This window comes from Primulina eburnea, chromosome 14, assembly GCF_022965805.1.
Source record: "Primulina eburnea isolate SZY01 chromosome 14, ASM2296580v1, whole genome shotgun sequence".
In the NCBI taxonomy this organism is placed as follows: domain Eukaryota; kingdom Viridiplantae; phylum Streptophyta; class Magnoliopsida; order Lamiales; family Gesneriaceae; genus Primulina; species Primulina eburnea.
In genome coordinates, this window is record NC_133114.1 from 24,422,747 (window position 1) to 24,445,617 (window position 22,871).

General features: G+C 38.7%; 2 protein-coding genes across 5 annotated transcripts; both read left to right on the plus strand.

Annotated features, from left to right (window-relative positions):
* The first annotated feature begins 3,736 nt into the window (after positions 1-3,736).
* On the plus strand, positions 3,737-4,960 carry LOC140811280 (uncharacterized). The gene has a single exon (XM_073169144.1). It carries the CDS (start codon positions 3,737-3,739, stop codon positions 4,958-4,960), a length of 1,224 nt encoding a protein of 407 aa, XP_073025245.1.
* A 2,835-nt stretch (positions 4,961-7,795) lies between these two features.
* Positions 7,796-16,860, plus strand: LOC140811629 (uncharacterized). 4 transcript variants are annotated; one of them, XM_073169637.1, is made up of 7 exons: positions 7,796-8,162; positions 9,557-9,876; positions 12,215-12,278; positions 12,562-12,714; positions 14,395-14,732; positions 15,253-15,757; positions 16,117-16,860. In XM_073169637.1, the coding sequence occupies exons 1-7, from the start codon at positions 8,072-8,074 to the stop codon at positions 16,620-16,622; spliced, it is 1,977 nt and encodes a 658-aa protein (XP_073025738.1). In that variant the 5' UTR covers positions 7,796-8,071; the 3' UTR covers positions 16,623-16,860. The 4 variants fall into 4 exon arrangements, with proteins under 4 accessions (XP_073025738.1, XP_073025739.1, XP_073025737.1 ...); XM_073169636.1 differs by having other exon boundaries at positions 7,799-8,162; positions 9,557-9,889; positions 12,216-12,278; XM_073169639.1 differs by having other exon boundaries at positions 7,799-8,162; positions 9,565-9,889; positions 12,216-12,278.
* Positions 16,861-22,871: the final 6,011 nt, after the last annotated feature.

The following is a 22,871-nucleotide window of genomic DNA, read 5'->3' on the forward strand; positions in this document are numbered from 1 at the left end:
AAATCATATCTTTCATTTTCGGGTTGGGTTGTTCTTTAATCTTTGTTTAGTCGGAAACCGAGCATTCATAGTGCTCACTTCAACAAGACTACAGATCCGCTAACAAACAAGGAGCCATGGACGCAAAATCCATACAGAAAAATGAACAAAAACCCGAAAATTTGAAAGGAAAAAAATGCCTGCGGCTTACTGGAAAATGCTCGACTAGTTGTTGGCTTGCTGCGAGATATGGGACTCAAACGACTTGAACCAAAAAAGCAACGCTAGCTTCTAGTTCAGTTTGAGGGAAGATGGTTTTCACTCTTCAGAAAAAACTTTAGGCCGCTCCAAATTCAAGACTGATGTTATCCGAGTGAATTAGGTAAGCGGAGTCGGGGCAATCCACCGAATTTGATAAGAGTTTTGTTTAGCAAGATGAGCAAGGAGATATATCTTGTGATGAAGGTATATCTCTGTATAATATGGCTGCAATCGTGTCCTGCAAACACGGAAATAAACTCGTGAATAGGCGCCAGAGAGGTGTTCGGCATAGCCAATCCGATGCTTAAGTTAGCAGGTGGAGATGAAGGACAAAGTATGTATATGTGAATATATACGTGAGTGCCAAGAGCTCTATAATCAGAATATATCTATCTCTCAAATGTAAAATGTACCTACTATTTATAGGAGAGAAGATGGTAATGACCTCGTTTTCAGTACCCACCTACCACTTATAGCCACATCACATCAACTTCATGTCCTTTCCATCACGTCAAATAAGTATGATTATGTCAGGTACGCCTATCGAGGTAAGATTTTACCTGTTCTCGCACTCGAGTGAGACACTACTATCGAGGCATCCCGGATAGTGAGTCATCAGCCGAGAATTTGCCCGAGAGCTCGGGCCTCTGGTTGTCCGGGTGGATGACTTCCTGGATACTTGCTTGCTTTGCAACTCATGAGTCTTTTCCACCATCCTGCCACGATCCGGGCTTGTCATTTAATTTCCCGTGTCATCCATGACCCGGGCTCTTCCAGGGGTATCACCACTCCCTCCTTAAATAGTCGGGCTAGAGTCATATTTGCTGTCCGATCAGTCATGCTTAGACTTCAACAGAAAAATAATCAATTTGTCTATAAAAGCATCGAGAGCTTCATGTCTCCCAGAGATAGGATGAGATGCCGGGGCCTCATGTCTCCCGGGCTTAAATAGAATACCAGGATGCCTCCCAGGATTATAAGAAGGTACCGGGGCCTCATATCTCTCGGGCTTTACTGGATAACTAGGATACGATCCATCGACTTATAGAATGGTCGAGGTGCCTAGAATTACAGAATGGTCGAGGTGCGGAGCCTCGAGCCAAGGTGCGGATCTGTGGACTTACCGAATGGTCGAGGTGCGGATTGTAAAACCCGGGATTTTGTAGTATCTTGATCATATCAGTTTAATATCAGATTAATAATTTGATTATACTAGGATGGTGTAATCTGGGATAAATTTAAATTAATATCGTGTATATTTTCGAGATTTGATTGAGACGAAAGATTTATAATATCACCCGTTATCACGATTTTATTACGATTCTCGATAAAGATTTGATTCAAATTCAAACGCGATATCACTCGATCAGGATAGCAGCCAACCCCTATAAATAGGAGGGCCCTATAACTCGAAAATCACACCATTTTCAACTCCATATTTTCGAGACTCTCCCCTAGCCTCCCTAGGAATTTTCGAGCACAGCGAAGCGCTGCCGCCGTCTAGCCGCCGAAGAGGAATTTTCGAAAATTCATTTGCAAGCAATCCTAGTTATTCACGTTTTTCATCAAGAATTTAAGGTAAGTGGGTTGTTTTAAATTTCGGTTTTATGCATATTAAATTTTCGGTTTCTGGTTTAAAAATGCGGTTGAGTACCGTCGTTTTGTCTATACGTTTTTACGAAAGTTGGTACGTTTTGATTGACACTGTGAGAATTCCCTGAAAATGGGTGGAATTCCAACATATGGCCCCTAACAGTGGGATTTGACACTGTGAGAATTCCCTGAAAATGGGTGGAATTCCAACATATGGCCCCTAACAGTGGGATAGGACTGTTTTATGGCCTCGCCCCCTTAGAGGATCAAAACTTAGGGACTGACGTCAGTAAACCATTAAAGGTGAAAAATCGCAGTGTTATTATGTTATGAATATGATATAACGATTATGAAAAGCATGCAATGTTATGATTCGAAATTGTTGTAAAATGTTTTGTGGTATTCAAATTCCCCCGCTTGCTGAGTATTTCCCAAAATACTCACCCCTTACAACCTTCCCAGATAAATCCGAAGAACAGGTGGAGGAAGAGGAATCAGAACAATTCTGGGGATGGTGATTCTTCGAGATCTAGTATTAGTCATGTTATCATTATTTCGAATTCTGTCATTTTAATTTCATGTAAGACGCTTCCGCATTAGTTATTTCATTTGTATAGACATGATTTTTTTTTGAGAAATTATGATATAAACTGGTTTTCGGTTTATACTGTGCTACGAGGCTGGTTGTTTTTAATTGTGTGATTGATAAACAACGCCGATGTCGACTAACCCCGGTCTCGGGGCGTGACATTTTAGTGGTATCAGAGCCGCCAGGTTCATAATCCGAGTGGAAAAAATCGAAAAATCGAGTTTCAAAAAAAAAAAATTCGGGAATTTTCGGCCAAACAGCCCCTACGCTCGCCGCCGCGTTTTCCGCCGATTCCGACCGCTTCCAGTACCCTTTCTTCGATCGGCGACCAGTTCCAGAATCGTCTCGACGAACCCAACAAAAGCCCTCAAACAATTTCAGATTTTGCGTTCCGATGCGACGGGTATTTTCCGGCGAACAGTGCCCGCGCACGCCGACGCATTCTTCGCCGATTTCGGCCGCCTACGAAACTCTTTCTTCGATCGACGACCATTCCCAGAACCGCCTCGACGAAACGAACAAAAGCCCTTAACCAATTTCAGTTTTCATGTTCGGGTGAAGCCGCAATTTCAGATCTAAGAATTTGGTCATAAACCCTAAAACGCCGAAACATATTTTCGTCCTATTACCCTACCAATCCTACTACGATTTTAAATTAATTTTACGCAACCGATACGCAAGCCATGGGTAACGTTTAGCATCAATCAATTTTGGGATCGGAGCAACCGAACGAAAACCCCCAAATTCGAGTTTAGTTAGCGAGTTGCGCGATTTCCCCGGCGAAATTAGGTAACTTACCGACCGATTCTGGCCGTGCCATCACCGGTTCCGTGACCCTTACCCTGTCGCCGACATGTGTCTTTACTCCGACCGTACTCCGGTGAGTCAACCCGGCGAGTCAACTCGGCCGAACCATCGAGTCAACCCGCCAGCACGTGTTCTTCGATTTTTTTCGTAGGAAACTCCGAATTCGGTTCCGTCAACTGATCTGAAATCCTCTCGATATACTCTTCGAATCCATATGCCTATCTCAAAATTTTCCACTTTGGAAATTTTCGAAAACTTTTAATTTTCAGTACCTTACTCTATCCTGATATTTTTTTCTGTCATATTTTGAGCATTTTTCTTTTTATTTTACTTTTTCCGTTGTTGCTATTTTATTCAGTACGACTTTTATTTCTTTTAGATTGGTCATGTTCTTTTTTTTAGAAATCAATAAAATATTTTATTTGTTCCATTGATTTCAATTTACTTCTGCACAATCTATTACATGAACCTACTCGTACAAATTCTTAGAACTTGCGATTGTAGGAAATGGCCGGCAGACCTCCAAGGCAAAACCGCAACCCGCGTTATGCTAATCGCGAAGAGAGGCAGGAGAATCGACAGGAGAATGGACCACCGCCTGCAGTTAATCTAAGCCGAGCTGATCTTATGGCCATAGCCACTATTGTGGCGACAACACTGCAAGGATTGGGAAATCAGAACGTCAATCAGCCACCACCACCTCCACCACCGAATGGAGTCAAATTTCATTACGAGTCCCTTCGTAAGAACAAGTGTGCGATATTCAGAGGGGACGCCGATCCTGAAGTTGGCCAGAGCTGGCTAAAGAGTGTCGAGACTCAGTTGAGGCTATTGGAAGTTCCAGAGGCACTCAAAGTTGATGTGATCGTGCCTTTCCTGGAAGACAGAGCAGCTAAATGGTGGGAAGCAGTCTCACCAGCCAGGACCGCCACAAGACCAATCACATGGCAGAACTTCCGAGAAACTTTTCTGAGACAGTACTATCCGGCGGAAGTCAGATTGCAGAAGTTGAGTGAGTTTGAAAATCTTACTCAAGCCCCAGGTATGTCAGTGGTAGAGTACACCTCTCAGTTTAATGCCCTCGGATCTTATACTCCAGCAATCATGGCAGATGAAGTTCTGAAATTGCACCGCTTTAAGAAGGGGTTGAACAGCAGGATCCAATCAGCTCTAGCAGTCTACCAGCCTGCGAATTTTTCAAACCTGATGGGCGCAGCGATCCGAGCTGAAACGGACATCCAGCGCAGGGAGAAGGAATTTAAAAACAAAAGGCCTATGAGTAGTCAATCTCCGCTCGACGGTCAGACTTTCAAGAAGCCTAACCAGTCCGGTGGACCGTCTAGAGAGCCTTTGCCTAACTCAAGTTACCAAGATATTAAGCCTTGCCCAACCTGTCACTTACGACACCTGGGAGAATGCCGAAGAAATAGTGGAGTATGCTTCGGATGTGGGAAAGCGGGACACCGAATTGCCGAATGTCCTACTGCCGCCAACCAAGCCGCCGGGCCCAACAAGGGAGCTGGACCAAATACAAGAGCTAACCCCAACAAGCCAAAGGAAGACAAGCCTAACGCCAGGGTGTTCGCCATGAATCAAGAAGAGGCGGACGACGCCAATGAAGTCGTATCAGGTACCATCTTAATTCAAAAAGTACCTGCTTATGCATTGTTTGATTGTGGTGCTACACACTCTTTTGTGTCCAAGAGATTTGCTAAAGAAATTAGGACTTAAGCCCGAGTCACTAGCTGAACCTTTTCGAATAGCCAACCAAAGTTTCGAGGACGAAACTTTCCATAAGGAGGGAGGGATGTAAAACCCGGGATTTTGTAGTATCGTGATCATATCAGTTTAATATCAGATTAATAATTTGATTATACTAGGATGGTGTAATCTGGGATAAATTTAAATTAATATCGTGTATATTTTCGAGATTTGATTGAGACGAAAGATTTAGAATATCACCCGTTATCACGATTTTATTACGATTCTCGATAAAGATTTGATTCAAATTCAAACGCGATATCACTCGATCAGGATAGCAGCCAACCCCTATAAATAGGAGGGCCCTATAACTCGAAAATCACACCATTTTCAACTCCATATTTTCGAGACTCTCCCCTAGCCTCCCTAGGAATTTTCGAGCACAGCGAAGCGCTGCCGCCGTCTAGCCGCCGAAGAGGAATTTTCGAAAATTCATTTGCAAGCAATCCTAGTTATTCATGTTTTTCATCAAGAATTTAAGGTAAGTGGGCTGTTTTAAATTTCGGTTTTATGCATATTAAATTTTCGGTTTCTGGTTTAAAAATGCGGTTGAGTACCATCGTTTTGTCTATACGTTTTTACGAAAGTTGGTACGTTTTGATTGACACTGTGAGAATTCCCTGAAAATGGGTGGAATTCCAACATATGGCCCCTAACAGTGGGATAGGACTGTTTTATGGCCTCGCCCCCTTAGAGGATCAAAACTTAGGGACTGACGTCAGTAAACCATTAAAGGTGAAAAATCGCAGTGTTATTATGTTATGAATATGATGTAACGATTATGAAAAGCATGCAATGTTATGATTCGAAATTGTTATAAAATGTTTTGTGGTATTCAAATTCCCCCGCTTGCTGAGTATTTCCCAAAATACTCACCCCTTACAACCTTCTCAGATAAATCCGAAGAACAGGTGGAGGAAGAGGAATCAGAACAATTCTGGGGATGGTGATTCTTCGAGATCTAGTATTAGTCATGTTATCATTATTTCGAATTCTGTCGTTTTAATTTCATGTAAGACGCTTCCGCATTAGTTATTTCATTTGTAAAGACATAATTTTTTTTGAGAAATTATGATATAAACTGGTTTTCGGTTTATACAGTGCTACGAGGCTGGTTGTTTTTAATTATGTGATTGATAAACAACGCCGATGTCGACTAACCCCGGTCTCGGGGCGTGACACGGATCCCCAAAGCAGGATACATATCCCTGAACTTAATGATGGTCGAGGTGCGGAGCCCCGAGCAAGGGTACGAATCTTCGGACTTAATGAATGGTCGAGTTGCGGGGCCCTGAGCTAGGGTACGGATCCCTGGACTTACAGAATCGTCGAGGTGCAGAGCCCTGAGCTAGGGTACGGATCCCTGGACTTTATAAAATAGTCGAGGTGCGGAGCCCCGATCCAAGTACGGATCCCTGGACTTAATGAAGAGCCGAGGCCTCATATCTCCCGGGCTTTAGATAAGATGCCGGGGCCTCATCTCTCTCGGGCTCGTAACTTTTCTGCTTCTCCTGCTATATTAGTTTCATTAAAAACCAAATCACTAACCTGGAAATAAATCCGAATTCATTTTCAATAGAGTGAAACTTCTCTAGTTGAGCGAAATTAGGTGACTAATATAGTTGTATGCTACTGAGTGCATAGCAAATACCTTTTCACGTCAATCCAAAATAGCTGCTGAGCTTCAAGCTCATATGAAAATCCCTAGATAAAATCTGAGTACCAAGCTGATCGCACTTATTTTTGAATGGAAACTATATCAACGTCTTGAGCTCAATTTCCCACAGACTGTGCCAATGATGCTATCCGAGTGAATTGGGTAAGCGGAGTCAGGGCAATCCACCAGATATGATAAGAGTTTTTTATAGAAGATGAGCGAGGAGATATATCTTGTGGTGAAGGTATATCTGTGTATAATATGGCTGCAACCGTGTCCTGCAAACAAGGAAATGAACCCGTGAATGGGCGCCGGTGGGGTGTCCAGCATGGCCACTCCGATGCTTAAGTTAGCAGGTTGAAATGAAAGATAAAGTATGTATATGTGAGGATATACGTGAGTACCAAGAGCTCTATAATCAAAATATGTATATCTCTCAAATGTAAAATGTACCTGCTATTTGTAAGAGAGAAGATGATAATGACCTCGTTTTCAGTGTCCACCTACCACTTATATCCACGTCACATCAACTTCATGTGCTTTCCATCACGTCAAATCAGTATGATTCTGTCAGGCCCGCTTATCGAGGTAAGATTTTACCTGTTCTCGTACTCGAGTGCTACACTATTATCGAGGCTTCCCGGATAGTGAGTCATCAGCCGAGAATTTCCCGAGAGCTCGGGCCTCTGGTTGTCCGGGTGGATGACTTCCCGGGTACTTGTTTGCTTTGCAACTCATGAGTCATTTCCGTCATCCTACCATGATCTGAGCTTGCAATTTAATGTCCCGGGTCATGATGAGCGAGGCTCTTCCAAGGGTATCACCAAAGACCATTAGGCCAAAGCTCGTGTATGTTCTTTATATAAAAAATAAATCAAATTCGGGTTTTCGGAACCCGGTTGGGTGCTTAATTACCCGAAAAACGCACTCGATTGGGTTCGGGTCTAGATCGAAAACCTCGACCCCTAGTTATATGCTTGTATTTTCTTAATGGAATATTTTCAATAATTAGCTTACTATATTAACTCGTGCATGATTTTTACATCGCATTTGAGAAGCTTTGAAAAGCACGTGCAGCAATATATATGTTCAGGTTCAGTGGATAACGGTTGACGCCACGCGCTCTGGATAGATCCCTCAGTTTTATGCCTTTCCCGAAAAGTATAAATACTCTCTCACCTTCCAATCATCATTTCGTGCCCTAATTTCTCTCTCCCCCTCGGCCGCATCATGATCCTTCGCCGGAATTTACCTTTTCACTATTCAAACCTCCCTCTTTCCTCATATTTTCCGCTTCATATGTCTTTTCACTGCGGTCAACGGCTTATTTGAATGGAAATATTGTTGAATTTGTCAGGGCTTGTGGTGCCATGATGTTCCTGGGGTTGAATTGAAGCTGCAGTGGCGGTTGCGTGGGTAGAATCATGGGATCGGCCGAGGGTTTTGGAGGAGGTGTGGTGGTGACTGAAGTTGGGCGTCTGTCTGGGGATGCATGCTGCTCAGGGGTTAAAAAAGGTGAGCTTCTAGAAACTGTATTGACCTCTGTTCTAGGATTTGGTTTTGGTTGTGTTTGTATTGAGATAGTAATCACTTCAATTTTTTGTTTTTTCATTTTTAAGACTTTCGAAGTTTTGGCACTATTGGTGCAGTTGGTTCAAAAGCTGCAACGCACAAGTCTCGATGGTCAAAGTATCAAGTCAATATTGTTTAAATAGAATTGATTGACGAAATCTCGGCTAATTTATTCTGATGCATTTTGGGTCACTGAAAATCAGTTAGTTTGGTTATGACTGCATTGGAGTATTGCTTCTCTATTCAGTTTCGTTTGCCTGTGTTAAATTCAGCAGTAGTTATTCCTCTACAAAGAATCTGAATGGCGGAACTTTTACTTCTACTTGGCATAGCGAAACAGTTATGAAATGATGGTGCTTGTTTCCCAGTTATTTACTTCAACAATTGTTATATGGATTTGTGGTAGCGACAATTAATATTAGGAGCAGCGTTTTTTTTCCCTCACCATTTATGATACTTGTTACCTCCCTTTTCTTAGGGGGGATACTTGTTACCTAAAAAAACTAATTTTAGCATTAAATGTGCTTTACGATGTACAGTCTGTCCTCCATTTTTCCCACATGTTTTCTTTCATTGAAAGCATTCCTGAGCATCGACAATGCTTTTATACCATTTGGAGCATGGTTGTAATGGGGTCCCGGAGCCTGAGACGTTCGCCTTATCGAAGCAACGCACACTATTGATTTTATAGAAAAACATATTTATCTACTATGTTATATATGGAAAGAATGTTATTATTGAAATAATTCAGGTGTGCAAAGAAAAAAATCTTTAATGACACATTTATCTACTTATTTCTTGGGGTTTGGGGTTTTGATTGTTGCTGTGCTGCTTCTTATTTCTTAGGTTTTGCTCTTTGGGCTTTTTTTATGGTAAAGAAGAGGCAACCAATTATTATTAAAGAAAAGAGGTGTCAAATGCAACTTCCCTGATTTTTTTTTAAAAAAGATTGCGCCTGGGTATACACCCAACTGCAGCAGGCTCACCCACCTTTTAAAACTATGAGTTGGGGCTTACCCCTGTGTGAAGGAACTGTAGTAAGGTTGCAATTTGTAACCCTACTACAATTGTGGATTTAAAGTGTTTTACCCTCAGTTCTATGTACCATTTTAATCCATTATTTCATGCTTTGTTTTAGTGAATGACAGGTGAGATATTGTATAAAATTGGTATTTCATGCTTATTTTATCGAATGTTTTATCCAGTTTATGGATTATTTGAGATGTAACACGCATTTTCTAGTTTCACTTTGATATTGTGCTGCATAGCATCTGATATAGCTGTTTCTTCAATTCATCTACAATTAACCTTCTTTCTAAATATGATTGTATTGGAAGATATTCAGGTTGATGACATGTCAGTACCGGATTCATGGGGCAATATACCTGTTTCTGAAATTTGTAGGCAAGCTTCTCAACACCCTAGATTGCACAACAAGGATCTTGCAAACAATTCTTGCTTGGAGAACATGAATTCTCCTTCCTGGGCACTGGATGTAGGGGATAAGCTTTTAATTGGGAAAACTTGTGAAATACCAAGAAGCAATAGTGTGTGCTCTAAGAGATCAGGGATGGTACCAATGGAAGTTTCTGATAGTAAATCTGGATTATTAGATGCAGAAGGAATGCCTCTTGAGCTTGCATCGTGTCCCGCAAGCGATAATACTTCAGGTACCAGTCTAATAATTTTTTGTTGATGGAGTGTTGTTAGTGAATTAATCTCCCAGATGAAAGTACCTTCATGTTTAATACTTTGTTCTTGGTGTTTGTTTCTATCTGAGCAGAAAATCTTGAATTTGCTCCTTAATTTTTGTTCTCTCTCCCCCCCCCCTCCCCATAGTTGTATATCGCGCGTAGCGTCGCAAAAGTTACCCGTAGCGAATAGCGTTGCGATAAATATTTAGCCACAGGTATATAAATATATAATATATAACATATAGTAACATTAAATCAACCGTTCATGTTTAAGTAACAAATATATAATTTCAAATGATATAAAACCTCAATTCTAAAACTGGAAAAACATAATCTAAAATTCATCTTCATATTCTTCATCAAGATCGAGTCTATCTTCTTTATTTGAAATTGCATTACACTCGTCATCATTCTCTTATTCACTTTCTTTACCAAAGTCGAATTCGTCATCTTCATCTACAAGATTATGTGTAGTAGATGTTCCTATTGGCCTTTTCCTTTTAGACTTAGATGTGGCCAAGGCGAGCCGTGTAGATGTAGGGGTCGCCTTCGAGGCCCCTTGGATTCCTCAATGTATAAGGAGCTTCATCTATTCCAACAACATCTGTAACATCTTACCAAGTTAAATCATCACCATCATGAACAAAGTTTGGCTTTTCATCCTCCAGTCTCCCTACCAACCATTCATTGCCATCATCTACTTCCCTCAATATGATAGGATCAATGGTATCACGACTATCGTATATACGCTTCAGAGCTCTGTTATACTTAACGAACACCGAATCATTCAGGCATTTTTGCTCCAACATATTCCTTTTCTTGGAATGAAGCTCCATTTACTTACATAAGTCCGGCGGTCGACAGCCCGAAGTTCGGTGAGCCACAAGCAACAGAAGAGGATAAGCAATGGAGAATTGTTAGGTTTATGTTAGGGTTGATAGAGGAAAGCGGAGAAGATTGAACAGAAGATGAGAAGCAGCGTTGATTTGAAATAGAATTGGGCCTAAAAATTGTGCAAAATGGGCCTACAAAACATGCGTTACTTTAAAAAATATGTTCATGCTATCGCGATGATAGGCCACGGGGCTTTGCTTCGCGTCGCTACGCACAATAGCGAGCACTATGCTCCCCCCTTGTCAGCATAGACAGTAAACGCCCTAGTTCCATCATATTAAATTCGGAACAATATATCCGTCTCTTGAATTTGTTCCTTTTTTTCTTATACCGGCGTGTTACTCATCACAGTGTCATTGTGTCATTGTATTGTCTGAAAGATGGATTTTTAATGTTTAACATACCTGTAAACTCAATCTCCTATTTTCTTTTTGGAGTCTTTGGGAATAATGGTTAAGCTTTAAATTTTGTATCCACTTTTTAAATATATTATTGTACAAGAACAATTGGCTACAAGAAAGGTTTCCTTAGCCAGAGTTTAAGCACGAGTTTGAGTAGAATCAGATATCCATCTTAAGACAATGTTTGTACCAATTGACGTCTGGTTTTGGATGAAGTGGGTACCATTTAACGCCAATGATCTTTAATAAGGTTCCAGATTCATCTAGATGCACAGATGCGTACTGCATTTTGTGTGGAATCATTTTAGCCACAGATCGCCACCTAATTAATATACATAATTTTATGTGAAAAAATATAAAATAGTTATTTGTAGCATATACTTTGTATATACTTAAATGTATGTGCATGGAGGATAATTAGGTGGCGATCGGTGGCTAAAATATTATATATTTTCAGATGTGTATCGCAGGTACCATCAAATTGTGTTTGTGATTATCTTTAGCTGGTCATTTTCATAAACTCGTGCCTAGTTTTTCCAGTCAATGAACTGTGTCCATGATTTTTTGCTCTTCTGCACATTTCCTTTTCCATGTCAAAAGCTGTGATCACATGAAAGAAAACATACATTTTTAGCTTTTTGTTGCAAATCTTTTTCCTCATAAAATGTCATGTCTGTAGGTTAGTTTACATTTCGGTGTTTTATTCTGGAGTTTCGTTCTTTGAGTATTTGGATTTTGTCCTCCAACTTGTTTCTATTTGAATCAATTATCTCCAACCAAACATCACTGGCAAGCCTAGGTGGATGAGCTAATTGAACCATGACATGGATTATGTAATTACACCTGTTCTGGCTTGAAATAGCATTTAGTATCTATAATACATATTCTTGAGTTACTATGAAATAAAGTCTATTCCATGTGACGTGCTGGAGCATTCTTTGTTATTGAGAAGTCTGCAACTTTTTCAAGCCATTAACTTATGGTATTCCATTTTACTCTTTATACAGAGAAAACCCAAATGGTTAAGCAAAGGAAAAGTTCTCTTATCAAACCTGGGGATAAAAGAAATGGTAAATTTTTACCATAGTTTCTTTTTTCTGGAGTCTCATCCTTTGAGTATATGGATTTTGACGTCCAACTTATTTCTATTTCAAAGTAATCGAACCATTAAATGGAATATGTAATTGCACCTGTTCTGACTTTAAATAGCATCAACATGGTAACTATAATAACTATTCTTGACTGTGAAATAAATTCTGTTCCATTAGACCTGCTGGAGCATTTCTGTGTTATTAAAAAGTCTGCAACTTTCTCAAACCACTCTTATAGTACGCCACTTTACTCTTTATACAGAGAAAACCCAAGTGGCTAAGCAAAGGAAAAGTTCACTTGTCAAACGCGGGGATAAAAGAAATGGTAAAACACACAAGAATAGATGTGATTCAATCTCTTTGAAGAATGGCTTGGTTAGCTTCAATTCAGCTGCAGGAGGGAATAACTTTTTCGGTATGAATTGGGTTATTCCCGATCTTTCTGTTAGGTTATTCCCGATCTTTCTGTTATTGATGGGCTAAATTTCGTATCATGTCATGAGTTCAACCGACTTCTAGCTCGAGGATTAGTTAATTGATTATTTCTAATGTGAGTTGAAACATTATGATGCTTGTGTTGAAAATATGTTTCATTGGGGAAAATTTGTCTGTAGCTCACCATCACATATGACTATCTAGTTATTAGGGGCAAATTCCACTTGAAAAAGGATGGTATTGCCATTCTCTTATTTTTATGTGGTTATTGACTTGATTCCTCCAACCGATTATGTGGGCTGTGTGGTAGTGCCATGATGATTTAATTGAGTCACAAATGTTGGTTTAGTAGCAAGATAGAAAGTCATATTTGTAGTTTGAAGTTTGAACGATGTTTGTTAGTGGGTTAAAAAAAGGGAGTATTAAAAGGTTTACCCATAAATATGTGTGTGAGTTTTTAAGATATTAAAAATGGATTTACAAAACAATTCATGAGACTGTTGCTTTTTTAATAATTACTAGTAATATTGCATGCACTCCGTGCTCATTAATTATGTTGAACATTGAATGTCTTTATGTATTAAATACGTATTATATCAGTATTAAAATGTGTGAGGTATTTTAGAAAATAAAAGATGCTTCAAGATATATACTAACATATATAAATTTCATGCTAATATAGAAAATAAAAATAATAATAAACATATATCAAAAGTTTAACCGTTCAAGAGAAGATATACTAATATAATATGAGAAGTGGTGTTTTAGGAAGTATAAGATACACACAGAGACCATAGGTGGGTACTCACGTTCCTCTTGCGTAATCATATGGCCTAGAAAATTGATATTTAGTTTTTTGTAAATATTGGTACTGAAGTTTACAAAATTGAATAGTATGTTGGAAGAGATATGTTGATAAAAAGTTGCACATGTTTTGGGAATTTGTTGGAACTTGGACTAACTGTTATATCTGCTGAACATGTTTTATATTTCACATTTTTGAGTTTTGAAAGAGTCTAAGAAAAACGATGTTTATCAAGTTGTACTCCAATGGCTGTCATCTGGTGTATAACTGAAGGGGAACGGTAGAATTTTAAGCATCACTTTCTTAGTTCTGTTTGTTTATCGACTGTGGCCTAGTGTGTTTGCTGCCATATTTATAGGGATCTGTTGCTATTTCTATGCCTTAGTTTTAGTAGCTCGCTGGCGTAGCTGTTTTTAATTTTTAATACCCTTGCCTTTTGTTGTTCTACCTTTTGTAAATGGGAATTTCAGTGTCTTCCATTCTACAAAATTACTATCGTCAAAAGGAAAAATGTTCAGCGGTTCAGTTTTTGCTTGGTAAACGATGCGTTTCTGATGTGTCACTGCGAGATCATTTATGCATATTTTCACTTTTAAGATCTAATGTTAGATTGATAGTTTCAAGTTTATGGAAGATGGGATGGATCTCCAGGAGTGATAACTTTTTTTCTCTCTTACTTAATTATTTATTTCTTTTTTGCATAATCTGCATTGTTTTATCTTTTCTGTGCACAAGGAAAACATAGAATTTTAAATAGATGTATGGTCTGATTAACGAAAGAGTTCATTAATTTTTAAGCGTTATATTTATATATTATTTTCTTAGATCAGTGAGCTGAATATGAACAAGTTTCAGGAATCCATGGTTTAAAAGCTGATGTTTTTGACATCACAAAGAATTTCAATGAGATTCCTCTTGATGAGATTCTGCATGGAAAGTATCACTGTGCTAGTATTGCCAAAGACAAGGGAAAGAAAGCAGTGAATTCAGACAGCAGTCTTTTGCAGTCGGTAAGACAGGCCTACTCTGTTCTTCAAGCTAGGAAGGTTTTGCACGCTGAAAAATGTGCTGAAATTGATCACAGTTGCAACCAAAAGGTTTCGACTAGCTTGGTCACTGCTAGTTCCTCGACAAGCCAAAGTGAAAGTGACAAAGGAGAGAGTTGTGATGCAGAGCTTCCATCCTCTGACAATGTATGTCTGGATACTTGACTATGGAGTTTTGCCTAAACTTTATAAAGTAGCTAGGGATGGTCAATGGTGTGGTGATAAATAAATTAACATTTTCTGTATAGTTTGAAATCATATACTTGATGTGGTCCAGAAACTCCTTACTTGTTTTAAGAGAGTGAAAGAAACTCCATGATTTTATCCTGGCTCCATACACTCACTCACACATGGAGTGGAACAATTAACTTTTGGAGCTAGTATTTTTATAGCTAACAGTTTTGTTCTTGGCTATAAATTTGGAAAATATTATCATGTGCATTTGAAGATTAAAGCATTTAATTCCTTTGATCAATTCCCCACAATGTTATTCTGCCTTTGTAGACCGCAAATATTAGATTTTTGGACCGAAACCCTAGGAATGTATGTGATTCTATTGTTGGCATAACTCATCATACTCAAGAATTATATCATACTTTTGAAGTGCATCTCCAAGTGTTTTTGAAATTTGATATAATGAGTTGATGACTGAAGCTTATCTTTGAAGGTTCAAGAATCTGTCGGCAAGATGAATATATCTACCTTAATTTCCGATTCCCCTCTATATCAGCCGAAAGAAATCATGGAGCGTCTCGCGCTTGCTCCACCAAAGGATTTGGAGTCGTTTCTATTTGATGTGGCCAAGCCTGCAACATCTTTTCTGAAACAAGGCAATGATCCTCGTGTGGGCAAATCAGTTTCTCACCGAGCTGGCCTACCGCCTTTTCCTTGGTCCAATTCATTTTCTGGACATAATAAGTCGGGTGCTGATGCCAGCAAGTTATCTGCAAGTCGGACAATATGTCAAGGTAGATGGGTAAAAGTTAGAAATTCTACCGCCCTTCAGAGAGGTTCTACTGATTTACAGATGGACCTAGAATCACTACAATTTGATCACAGTTTAGTGCCTTCACTTAACCTTAAACCTGAGCGTCCAGAACATCAAATTGCTCCAAGTGAAAAGCTTCTTCCCTCCTTGGAAGCATGCTCAACTTCTAGGATATCTGCAGCAGGTAAATCTCATCTAAGCCCTAGTTTCAATTGGTAATTATGGTACTTAAGACCAGATAGTTTGTCTTATCTTTCTCATTCCTATTTATTTTATTTCATGAAAATACTGTTTTGGATTAATTTAACCCACAACAGAAAGACTAGTCAGCTTAATATACACTTGATGAGAACAAAGTCATTTATTATGCTATGATCATGAAAGTTTTTTGTGGCACGCCTGTTCAAACAAGCATGATGTTTGAATAATTACGTGTATGTGGACTAACTGGTGGATCCTTGGCATGAAATAGTACCTTTCAGTGAATACCGCACGTGAACATACTTTGTTTTTTGTCTTATGTTGGCTGGTTGGTGATGCCAGATGAGCACTCCCGCATGTATGCTGCCGCTCAAGCCCTTTGTGAATTGACTATTCATTCCTCAAAGAAAAATTATCATTCAACCGTTAAGTTGCTTGGAAAACCTTCCCAGATGTCCATGAAAGCTTGCAAATCTAAAGCCGTGGAGAGATCTGATAAATTTTCCGACCCACCAAAATCAATAAATGGGACCATGAATCTCATAAAACTCGGCGATGAAGGGTTTCCTTCAAAGAAGCTCAAGCTCACAGCAGACGAAAGAAACACCTACAATAGTCGTACTGATTCCTTAAAAAAACAAGCATTAGACTGGTCTACTCCAGAACCTGTTAGATCACCTCCCATGAAACTATTCAGGATGTCGAAACCACAAATAGATCGTTACAACCACCACCTTGTAAAGAAACCATATATGATGAAACCGCCACGTGCTGCAGAGAGGCCTGGTATTGGTCAACCGAAGTTCAGGAAAGTCGTCCCAATGAAGTGGAATCGACCTGAAGGTTAGCTGAATTCGTATAATGTAAATTCACTTTTATCTGTCGTTTGTTCCAAATCAATTCATTGTACATATTGTGTCAAATTTAGGTGAATGCGGTGATGTCATTCGATGTTGTGTACCATTATTCGAATTAGGGAAGTCGAATGTTAGACATGAAACAGACAGAAAGAGTACCTTTTAGCCTTGCCTTGTGTAGATAATTGTTTGAGCAATTGTGTATGCCATTTTTCTTTCCAGGTGTATTCTTCATATGCTGCACTTTTAGTTCATCCATGTGGTTTCCAAGTTTCATACATCAATTTACACATGAATTGAACCAGCTGATGAGCTTGTTGAGTGGTTTCGAGTCTTATTTCTTCGCGAAGTTTGAGCCTCCAATAGGCATAAAATAATGTTATTTTTATATTAAAAAAACTTTAAATTTAAGTCAATGAGCACGTGCCCAATTTTTCCATACAAATCCCATGTTCTTTAGCATCTCAACAGCATAATTTATATGAATAAAAAATAAATGTACAAATATAATCCGCCAGCATCCAAATACCACTAATAAGTATAGGCAAATATATCATTTGAACCTACCTGTCGACTTACGAATGGGAAAATGTATATAGCAACATTTTTACCTGAAATCAACATATTCTATTACTGTCTGTGAAGTGAGAGATCTTTAAGGAGTATTTAATTTTTAATATCTTTTAATAATTAATTTTTTTAGAGATTTTTAATTAGTAATTAAATTTGGCGTGGATTTGTATTTTACCTAAAATATTCTTATACTTTTCAAACATCCTCTCTTGTATTAAAGGATTAAAAATTAATAATTGTTTTTTAAAAAAATTAGGAATATTCTTTTAAATTTAGTTTAAATTGTAAAAAATGAAAATATGTATTAAAATTTAAAAATTTATATTATATCCACTATTTTACACTAGAAGAGCACCAATCCACACAACTCACGTCCCTTTATGGCGATTCTTTGCCCACGGTTCCAGCTTGTTTCCTCTTTTATTTTATCATGTTTTGTCCATAAAGTAATCATATTTTATCATATATTGGCAGCGTACTCGTTGGATTCAAAACATTTTTCATAAAAGCGCAAAAACGTCGTATAAATGTTCTACCGTAAAAGTTATCGAATACCAATTTTATTCTTGCATCAACAATTAAATCATGCATAATATGATTTGAATGATGTTAAAAGAGTTTAAGAAACGTGCCTTTGCGTTTATAACGCTCGATTATTCGATCTTCAACGAGGGTGCGACGTAGGACGACTGGACGACGAAAACTCTTAGCCTTTTCTCCTTCCCTTAAATTCGAAAATTGTATGTGTGTGTGTGTGAGGTGTTACACGGATGATTGATGAAGGAATTGTGGTGATACAAGACCTAGAAGTCTTATTTATAATTTAATTTGCAAGTTAAACGGGCTTTGGTTTTGGGCTTGCATGATTAAGGATAATTGGGCCTACTTAAATTAATTAAATTGGGTCCAAAAACACTTAATTTATTAAATAATAAAAGTTTATAAAATAAGTTTCCATAAAATAATATTTTTGATCTTTTAAAACTCTTTGTTTGCCCAAAATCGGCTTCCCGGAAAAAATCGAGCTCGACTCATAAAATAATTCGAACATCATTTTTAGGAAAATTAAATCATTTTTAAATCATATTAGGGAGCCTTGCCATTATTTATAGAAAAATAAATATTCTTGTCTTGGTCGTCCCCGGTCTCCTTTTCACTGCCTATTATCGAATATTCGGGTAAAATCTTTAATTTCATGAAATCGTGTCGTATTATCATTTAATCATGCAATCATACTTCTAATCATATTATAAATATCATGCAAGCATTTAAAAACAATTAAATAAATCAATTAAGCAATTAAAATAATTTTGCATGCATGTGGTTTATGTAGATTGGTTTTTTGGACGTTACAATTCTCCCCTCTTTAAAAAGAATTTCGTCCTCGAAATTTTTTTCCTTGTCTTGATGATTGAAAAGCTTGGGTTCTCTTATTCACCTCAAACTTAACCTCTAACGTAAATCTTATTCTTCGATTTAGTCATTAAAATCTTGAAATTTGCAATTCTAACCCAAAAATATTCCAAAGTTGACTCCTAAATCCGACTCAAGTAGTGCATGCACCATATTATTCTAAATTCTTCTATATCCCAAACAGTTCCCATAACTCAATTTAACATTATGCAAGAAAAGCATCGAAAAAATGTTAAATAGCTAGGTTACCTCGAAATTAGCGTAGTGCCGGCTCTGTCTCATCCTCCGCAGCTTGCATTACATAGACCCTTCCAGTAGTGGGTTGCTTGAACGTTGGGCAATCCTTAGCCTTGTGTCCCAAATCTCCGCATTTGAAGCACTTGTATGTGCCCCACATGCACTTGCCATAGTGTGGACGATTGCACTCCTTACATAGTGGTTTCTTATCAGCCTTCGGAATGTTCACTCTAGGTGGTTTCCCTCGTGGTTTTGGTGGTTCTGGTTGTTTTTGTGGTCCCGCATAAGGCTTATTCTTACTCTGATTAGTTTGATGAGCACGATTCCTCTTTCGCTGCAACTCCCAATCAATGTCCTTGTATGACTGCTCGGCTCTAAAAGCTTTGGCAACGGCAGTAGTGTAGTCAGTAGGATCGCTGAGCATCACATCACGATGGATAGTCGGCTTCAAACCATCTAGGAAGTGTCGTAATTTTTCAACAGCATCGTTGGCAATCAAGGGCACAAAGTGACAGCCCCTATCAAACTTCTGCACAAACTCAGCAATAGACCAATCCCCCTGCGGAGACTTATAAACTCCCTCTTAAGCCTAGAGCGAACATCAGATGTGAAGTACTTGTCATAAAATACCTTCTTGAACTTCTTCCAAGTTAATGTCGCCATATTCACTCTTCGCTCCACTCCCTCCCACCATAAGAAAGCGTCTCCCTTCGACAGATAAATGTTACAGCGAACTCGGTCAGCGTCAGCCATGTCCATGTACCGAAAAATCACCTCTAAAGATCGAATTCATCCATCATCAACGAATGGATCAGTAGTGCCATGAAACTCATCGGGGTGCATCCTCCTAAAACGCTCATAAACTGGCTCTGGTCTAACCATTGCTCTATTCCCTACGTGTTGCTCAAAGAAACGGGCCATGCCGGCTAGTACACGGGCACTAGCATCCTGAAGAGGTGGAGGCTGTGGAATATTCTCCTCCTGTCTAACCTCATTAGTCCTAAGTAAATTTCTTCTCAGAGGCATCTCTGTACACGTCGTCCAACCACATAACCAATATGCATTTAATCATTTTCCATGCAGCATGCAACTAACGTGTATATCGTGTATCATATGAACATTTAAAAGAATTGAAAGCATATAAAATATAAAGCAGTAAAAACTCACATATTTGAAGCGTGACTTCTTGAGCTCCTAGAAGTGACAGTACACAACCCTTTGAGAAAAACCTTGGCTCTAATACCAACTGAAACGACCTCAATTTTTTTTTCTAATCTTAAATAATAAATTCTAAATTACTAAATAAAATAATTTAACATAATCATGAATCATAATAATTTAACAATTTAAATCTCAAATGCATAAAAAAAATCCTAAATCATCGACTAACCAAAATTCCTAAATCGACCTTTAAAAAGATCGGCTAACAATAAAATTAAGCATAAAAATATTTCTAATAAAAATCATTAACTTAATCTTTAAATACTTAATCTATCTAGCTAGTGCGGAAACATAAAGGCCCTCGGGTGTATACTATTGCACTCGATCCACTCAATCGTCACCGCCTCCCATAAATCATCAAATCCTGCATCATACAAACCTAGTGAGTTTAAAGACTCAGCATGTTCTAAACATGGATAACAAATAATACATATACATTCACATACATTAAAATCATATTTTTATTTAAAATAAATTTTGGGCATAAATAAATCATTTTAAAAATAGCTTTCATCCTCATCATAAATAATATATCATAAGAATTATTTTTTATCATAAGCTTTCGATCATATATAATTTTGGGTGAAGTTTCATCTTTGAAAGTGACTAGCTTTTATCCTTTGGTCGACTGCAGTTTTAGCTCCACATGGTCCATGGGGGTGTGCAGTAGGCTCCACCGTGGAAATACGATCGTCGGCGTCCCTCTGGGGCCTTTTCCCTAGGGTCCCTTTGGGGCCTTGGCCCGTAAACGGGGTTCCTCTGGGACCTTGGCCCATTTATGGGCTCCCTCTAGGGCCTTGGCCCTCACGTCATCCCCCAAAATCATATATCATATCTTTTATCACAGTCAATTCACATCCCTCAAAATATTTTTTTTTTTTTAAAAAATCATAAAATAAGACAGCTTTCCCAAAATAACATTTTAAACAGTATAAATTCACAGCTTTATCATAATTCATAAAAATGCATATTATCATCAAATCATCATTTTAAATCATATAATATCATTTAACATGTGTTATGATCGTTCGGGACACTGCCAAAAGTTTTCGTATTTTCCTAAGTGTAAAATTACCGTTTTACCCCTGGACGTAAAAATTATCGACTTTATTTTTTTCTCACTTTTAATGACATGTATTATTATAAATAATTATTACATGAATTTTCTCATATTTTTATTTGACTTAAATCGATGACTTTTAAATAAATCTTTAAATAAGACATATTAACGCGTTTTAATCCCTAATTAAACCAAACCTTAATATAAAATTCCCAAATTAAAAACTTAGACTTTTAATAATTATTTAAGCTTAAACCTAATTTTTCCTAATTTTATGAGGCTTAAAACTACGCTTTGCAATTTATTCTTTAATTAGTGTTTCGTACGGCGATTAAATCCCGGAAAATTCCAAAACTCGTTAATTTGATCCCAAATTTTAAACAAAATATTTTAAGATTTATTCTACCCTTCCAAGTCATGAGCCACACCCGTGGACCCATGGATTCAATTTTTGTTATTAAATTCGAAATATTGAGCCATTATCGAACCACCCCAGCCATCTCCCAATTTACTCGAACCACGCCCGACCCACCTCGAGCCAAACCCTAGCCAACCCACATAGGCACCCTCATGACCAAGCCCAGCCCCTAGAACCATACCCTAGCTCGCTTAACAGCCCTTCAACCGAGCCACAGGAAATCTGCGGGTGCACCCTCTTTGCCCAAGACTCCTAGTGAACTAAGACACCTCCAGCCGAGCCACCACCCAACCAACCCGATCCTAACCGACCCTGGATCACGTCCAGACCCAGCCCATGCCCCTGAACCCGTGCGCCAGCCTCCTGCCCGAAAACACCAGCAGCGCGTCCCCTTACTGCCTCAGGATCACCACTTCTGCTCCAGCCAGCAGCGAACCACACAACCCTAGCCCCTGGACCGACCCCTGCCCATCACCTTAGGACCCTGATGGACCACTAGCCCAGCCCCGAACCAAGCCCCAGCCCCTGTACACCAGCTGAACGCACGAAGGCTTGGGGGCAGTCCTAGCTTTCGTGGACTCCTCCCCAGCCTGAACCATGAGTCCTAGCCATTCTAGGACTCTTCCGAGACATAACCACGACCCTTAGGACCCAACCCCCAGCCCTGGTCGAAACCCTAATCCCCATGCATAGTAATTGAGTCACTGGAAGAGCATCAAGCCACACAACTCACGCCCCTTTATGGTGATTCTTTGCCCACGGTTCCAGCTTGTTTCCTCTTTTATTTAATCATGTTTTGTCCATAAATTAATCATATTTTATCATATATTGGCAGCGTACTCGTTGGATTCAAAACGTTTTTCATAAAAGCGCAAAAACGTCGTATAAACGTTCTACCGTAAAAATTATCGAATACCTATTTTATTCTTGCATCAACAATTAAATCATGCATAATATGATTTGTGTGATATTAAAAGAGTTTAAGAAACATGCCTTTGTGTTTATAACGCTCGATTATTCGATCTTCGGTGAGGGTGCTACGTTGGACGACCGGACGACGAAAACTCCTAGCCTTTTCTCCTTCCTTTAAATTCGAAAATTGTATGTGTGTGTGTGAGGTGTTGCATGGCTGATTGATGAAGGAATTGTGGTGATAAAAGACATAGGAGTCTTATTTATAATTTAATTTGCAAGTTAAATGGGATTTGGTTTTGGGCTTGCATGATTAAGGGTAATTGGGCCTACTTAAATTAATTAAATTGGACCCAGTAACACTTAATTTATTAAATAATAAAACTTTATAAAATAAGTTTCCATA